This window comes from Amblyomma maculatum, chromosome 2 (genome assembly GCF_055883805.1).
Source record: "Amblyomma maculatum isolate TAMU_Amacu chromosome 2, ASM5588380v1, whole genome shotgun sequence".
NCBI classification, from domain to species: domain Eukaryota; kingdom Metazoa; phylum Arthropoda; class Arachnida; order Ixodida; family Ixodidae; genus Amblyomma; species Amblyomma maculatum.
In genome coordinates, this window is record NC_139345.1 from 191944912 (window position 1) to 191951611 (window position 6700).

Here is a 6700-nt window from a genome sequence, read left to right on the forward strand (position 1 = left end):
TGTGTGTCATTACAGCAGTTCAGATCTGCTTTCCTGGACACTGCAAACACATCTATTATACTGGGCACGGGGGTTTATGACCCTTTCAGGACCAAAAACTTATGGCCAAAGAAACTTGCATGACTACGATAACTTCATGAACACGTCATTTCCTGCCACAGCAATGTGTATGGTACAAAAGGAAATATGAGCCCTCTCAACTTTTTAAAGCGTGCAAATGAGACTGACAAAAATACACACTTGAAAAAGTTCCTTCACGAGTGTTTCCTGTAGCGAAAAAGCAGTGGAAAAAAAAAAAGCCTTAAGTATCCTGGGATACTGTCCAGCCAGGAACTTCATTAACCATGGTTGCTGATGGGGCTGTAGTCAAAAATGAATGCTGGTTTGGGAGTGTTACGACTATTCACAGCTTAGAGGAAGGAAGCTGACATTTCCACTTGACCATCATCAATGACCAGTTAACTTCACTTATCCTTTTGTGCACAATATGCTTTGTACGTGGAGCACGGAGCCAAACTGGTTGATGTCAGAGCACAGGACTTATTTGGCATGTGGTAATGTGATAAATGCCAAACCCCTCTATTTTTGAATCAATGTTATATTCTTATGATCAGTCGATTTTCCCTTTATTTGCAGAAGCCAGTGTTATTTTAATGTTATTCTTGCAGTTTTTAGGAATGAAATGCAATGTGTCACCCTATACATCTGCACTGCACTTTAATTGTGAGAGCACATGCTGCCAGAAATGCCTGTAAATATCTGTATGTAATCTAGCATATAAAAGCCCTATCTTCAGTGAAAGTAACCTGTCATGAAAATGGAGTAATATATCAAACAGGTGAACAAATTTGTGATTTGTGAAGTTTAACATCTCAAAGGGACACTAGAGCTATGAGGTCTATTAAGTTACATCCTCCTATTACATTAATTTTTTGTAATAATGTCCATTGTGCACCACTTCATGCAGTTATGCCGCATATACCAATTTCTCTCACCCAAAACTTATCAATCCACATTAATATAGCCTTGTGTGCTAAATCCTTCATTGTTTTATTCTGTATGTCTATTTTATTAAATAGAATGAGAGATTTTGGTGGAAATGGGGAGCAGTCGAAGGCCCAACTGCAGCCCTGCCAGCACGTTTGGGTGGCTCTGAAAAGAGCCGTTATCTTCGAAGTCCAAGCTCCAATGTGAGGCTGTAAGAAATGATGATCTACCAGTTGCTGTCCTTGGCACCAATAACTGTGGCCTGCATCTGAATATGAGGCTGCAAGTCCGATCCTCAGCAGCATTTCGATGAAGGCAAAAGACACGGAGGCATACCATGCTGTTCCCTCTTGATAGAGGTACATATTTTTTCATGCTGAAATAGCCATCTGACCCGTCGCAGTGACTTAATGGTTAGGGCGCTTGGCTGCTGAACCCAAGGAAGTGAGTTTTATCTTGCGGCCTTTTTTCAATGGACGCAAAAAGCAAGGAGCCCATGTAGTGTGTGATGTCAGTGCATATCAAAGAACCCCAAAGTGGAACAGCTTCCCAGACAATTCCTGTATGGTACCCGCCGGGATGGCGCAGTGGTTACGGCGCTTGACTACTGTTCCCAAGGATGCAGGATCGAATCTCGGTATCGGCGGCCGCTTTTCGATGGAGCCGAAAAGCAAGGCGTCCGTGTGCTGTGCGATGTCAGTGCACGTTAAAGAACCCCAGGTGGTCGAAATTTCCGGAGTTCTCCACTGTGGCGTCTCTCATAGCCTGAGTCGCTTTGGGACGTTAAACCCACAAACCAAAACAAACTTCCTCTATGACGGTTCTCATAGCCTAAGTTGCTTTTGGGCATGAAAGCAAACCAACAGCAATAAGAGATTTCACTGCAAGTGGAGAAGAGGAAAAATAATGTGCCCTCGCTTGTATTTAAGCTTCAAGCATTGAACTTGGTTCCTGATATACGAGAGAGGCCACATCTTAGCCTCTTGACTGAGAGCGCTGTAACGCCTTATGTGTAGCCGAGAGCTCTCAATTGGTGTTTTGAAGAAATCTCTGCCATTTGGCAAGATGCCAGCCTTGACATTATCTTCATGCACTTCAGCAATGAGAACAGCACAGTTGTCTATTAAGAAGCAGTCGCCCACTTTCACATGTCGGTCAACTCTTGTACAAGTCTGTGTGCACTCCCTTGCTTCTGACATTCTGCGGCTGAGCTGTGCCAGTGGCTTGTTCGTAGTTCTCAGCTTCTTCTTAACCTTTCCTAAGTAACTTTCGAAAGGAAAAGCACTGAAATCATCCACAGGCCCATGCTGAAGACACTGCTCTGCCAAGTGCACCAAACTGTGTACGTTGTACACCAGCTGCTTCACCCCATATAGTACACCGAACTGCTGAACAAAATACCTCAGCAAGTCCCGGGCAAAGCTGTTCAGAACTACATGGTATTCAGGTGCAGCGAGTATTCGCAAAGCCACATGTAACTGTAGGAAGTGTTCATACTTTTCTTTGGGCAGGAGAGATTTCAGAACAACAGGTCCTAGGTAGAGCAGAAATGTTCTGAATTCAGTCGCTTTCCAACGATCCAACTCCTCTGTTCCTCTGGGTTTTCGCTGGAAGGAACTTGGAAAGGCTTTAGCTGTTTCTCGCAACCTGTTGTTGAGTTCACTTCGCTCATCTCTGCTCAGTCGGGCAGCGTGCCCTTGCGAGACCCAATTTCTTAACAGCCGCCGCATTACACCCAGACAGACAAGGTGCATGTATTCCGTAGGAAAGCATGCCACCATATCAATATCCAACTTGGTGAAAGGGGAAACACCAGTGTGGTGCCGCTTATCTTCTTGTGCACGAAATGATACATCACTTCGCTGCGGTGCATGAAGGTCAGGAAATGTGAGCCTGTTTTCCACATAGCGACCCTTTTGGCTGCATCTTTCACAAGCATGGTAGCCTCCGTGTCCTATAATTGCCTTTACAAAGCTCCTTGCTGGGGCATCGCAGATCACAGCTGTCAGTGTCACAGTGGCACTAGTCCCTTTCACAAGTAAACCGCTGCTGCTCAGACTGTAGACTTCGTCTAGGAATGGAGCGAGAAATTGCTCCAGACAAGGTGGCTTCCCTGCACCACAGTACACACTGACCATAAATGGTGCAGAGTTCTTGAAGTTCGTTATGCGGCAAAGTATTGGCCACAAACCAGTCTGGCTGCTTTTATACAACGGCAGGCCATCTATGTTAGCATGCAGCCTGATGTTCTCGGGCACAGGTCCTTGCCCAATCGCTTGCTGGATGCCTTTGGCAAGGCCGAAATGAGCAAATGTGTCATTCTGCTCCAGCTGTGATCTCCTTTGCGTCCGCAGCACGGTCCTTGCATCTTTTGGGAGCTCCGGAATCCCGCGACGACGGCAAAAGTCGAGCATATCATTAAGCAAAGCATGTGTGATGTTGTGCTTGTTAGCTATGACAGCCAACTCCTCAGTCGCCGAGAGACTATGAAGAAAATTTTCATCAGGCTGACCCACATTCTCAGCCGCTGGACTGCTAGATGTCTCATCACTTGACTCTTCCGAGCTTGTGGCATGATCATTTCTTGAATGTTCTGCAGCATATGAATCATCCATAGAAAGGTCTGAGCTTGAAGCCTCATCACTTAGCCTGCTGGCTGTGCTCAATGTGCTGCTCCCTGATGCATTATCACACTCGCGCACAAATGGTGCTGGTGGATCTGCAGGTGGCCCGCTTCTACTGGTGCAAGCGTCGTCGGCGCAGACTCCGATTCTCCGACGCGTGGTTGCTTCGGACGGTGGCAGGGTGCGAACGTCGAGTAACGGTGCTTCACTCTGAGATTGTTTTCTGTCCCCGCGTTCTAAGCGTGACGACGCAGAATCGACCGGCCGCCCCGGAATACCGAGCTCTTGCAAGATCTCCCGGTATTCTTTCTCGACGATGCGGTACTTACGCCTTTTTGCGCTCATGACGAAACGCAACGCTCAGCGGTGAGAGACGAGGACCGAAACAGGTGCACAAAAAGACAACAGATGGATACGGGCCGCACCTCTACGCCACAAAAACACAGCGATGACAAGCGAGCGCGCGCTCGGAACCACGTTGGAAGAAAGAGGTGCTCCGAAGGCGCCGTGCGAAGCCGAAGCAGCCACTTAGTGTGGGCGCCAGTGCACTGAACTATGGTCACCATAACTGTACTGTTCCGCACGGAGCGGCCGCCAAGGGCAGTGCCGGTGCTGAGGGTCGCTCGTTTTGCTGGCGCTTCTAACTGGGCGAACCTGCCACAGGCGCTTCATTTCGACGCGTATGATGTTCGCTTGCATGAAACTACTACTTTCGCATTCCACTCAACAATTAGACCCCTAATTCTCGAAACAACTGTCTCCTTCGCGCTTGGCTAGATTTCAATGTATACTTTAACAGCTAGAGCAACTGCTTATATAACGGTACTGAGCTGAGAACATATAGAAGTAGCGGTTTGGCGCTGCTTTCACGCGTATATCGTGTTACGGCACATGTTAAATGGTGTAATAATTGATTTCAGAGTTTTCGTTTGTGAAAAGCAGCATCCATCTATACCAGGATACTTCTAAAACACCACGTAAGATACAAAAAAAAGTATAAGCGATGAAGCGCAGGAAAACGACTGCGCATGTGATTGGTGTAAGCTTGGGATGCATATCAACTATCGGCAAGCACGTATGAGTATACATATACGCCGTAGGTATAAGCTGTCTACGAAACATCTGATGCCGATACAAAAAGTACAAGAAAGAGTGTTGGCGGCGCACTATAACGGGATGACACTTTAATTGCATATCACTGTATGCGCTTCCGATGCCCCGCGCGCGCCAGGCGTCTTCTGCTCGAGCACAGACGTTTCCCATACAGGAATAGCAAATACAGTTTATTTGCGCAGAAGGCAGTGTGAAAATTTATACCAGCTCAGAATTAGGTGTTTACATAACGAAAAGAAGCATATATCATGTTAGAGGTGCCTGAATGCTAACTGAGGTTACAAAATTTCAGCGCGCCTGCCGCTGCTCCGTCCACTGACTCTGGCGGCCTCTTCCGAGCACACCAGCCGAGCTTTTTCGCGGCCCAGACTTCGAAGCACTACTCTCTTACACTATGCAAAGAACCTCCTCGATCCGGACGCATGGAGAGAGATAGAGAGAAAGAAAAAGAAATACCCGGATGCAAGTTGTCACGAAAAAGCGCCAACACTGTGCAGAAGAAGAAGAAAAAAAAAAAAGGCTTGCAAACAGTTGTCACGAAAGAAAGCCAACATTGTGCAGAAAAAAGTAAAATGATTTAACGTTACGAGCGGTACGTAAATTAGATATAGCCACAGCAATTTTACCCATGAGCATAAATAATGCATATTTCCTTTATAACATCCATTCGTTTACAACTTCATCTACTTCAGCACCACGGCATTAGGTAAACACGCGTGTGTTTGCTTTCGTAACTTGAAAAAAAAAAAAAAAAAAAAAAAAAAACACGATGTGTAGCTCTTTAAAAAAAAATTGAAGTGCAGTAAGAACATAAAAACAAATCATGGTGCCGTTGTCAGCACTCAGCTTCAAAGAGCTGTTCTCCACTGCTTTACGCACTATCCCTGTAGGCATCCCTGGGCATCCCTTTAGCGCGCAAACCCGTTATCCCATTATTCCCCCGGTCATTTCGTGGTTCGTCTCCGTCGGCTACGGAAGCGCTTGCTTTGTTTTAGGCTCAACTTTGGCGTGGCGTGGCGACTCGTCTGGGTGACCCACAGGAGCACGAAGGAACTTTTTACGTAAGTATGCATGTTGATCTTCATCCCCTTGCATATTAGTGGTCAATTAACAGCTAATTACTCGTGAACTTAATGCCACGAGAAACAATGAGCCCGACTCGCAAGTAGCCCTTATCTGTCCGTAGACATCATTGGTTGTATTTTGATTAACGCGTCTCTGTGCATCGCTTCTGAGAGGTTTCGTTTATATCGGGTGTGTGCATGGATAACATTCGTTTAGCGCCAAAAATTATAGGCTTGTTATAACAAGCCTATAATTTTTGGCGCTAAACGAATGTTATGCTACTACTGCTCGTCATGGTTGCGATGACAGGCAAGTGCGAAGTAGTCGACAGCTTTTCATCGCAATTTTCGCGTTTGTAACGCTAATCGCTATTTAATATATGCGCTGTCATAGAAACCAGCCTACATGTCTTGTGCTTGAATGACGAATGTTTCCACGGCAGTGCTTTGTTTCGTTGCGAGTCCTTGTATGATGAGACAAATGTGAGCAGAACAGATGAGCGAACACAATTCTTTTTCAGCGCTGCCAGAAGCAATGCAAAACCTGCCAGTTATCTGCTCCAGAAGGAGTTTATTTATTTATCTATTTATTTATTCGTTAATTTATTTATACAGGTGCCTGCAGCACCTCAAGGGCATTACTGCTGAAGTGGGGAGGGGGGGGGGAGGTGACAACTGGAAGAAAACATGTATTCAATAAACATGAAAAAAAAAAAAAAAAACTTAACAGCACAGTACAGTTGCTAAAAGCAAGAAAGTAACTTTTTGTCCCCTCCCACTTAACTGAGTTTTCTATCGCAAACCACGGTAAAAATTTTCCCACTCCTTTCCTGCTGGCATCCTACTGGTTCCCAGTAGTATTAGAACCACCAGCAGCTACTAGTAACAGTAGCTGATGGAATGTGTAGCAGC

General features: G+C 45.9%; 1 protein-coding gene across 1 annotated transcript; it reads right to left on the reverse strand.

The window, feature by feature from the left end:
• Nucleotides 1-1821: 1821 nt before the first annotated feature.
• LOC146200784 (uncharacterized) lies at nt 1822-5064 on the reverse strand. The gene has a single exon (XM_084595595.1). It carries the CDS (start codon nt 3954-3956, stop codon nt 1866-1868), a length of 2091 nt encoding a protein of 696 aa, XP_084451721.1. The 5' UTR covers nt 3957-5064; the 3' UTR covers nt 1822-1865.
• Between the last annotated feature and the right edge of the window lie 1636 nt (nt 5065-6700).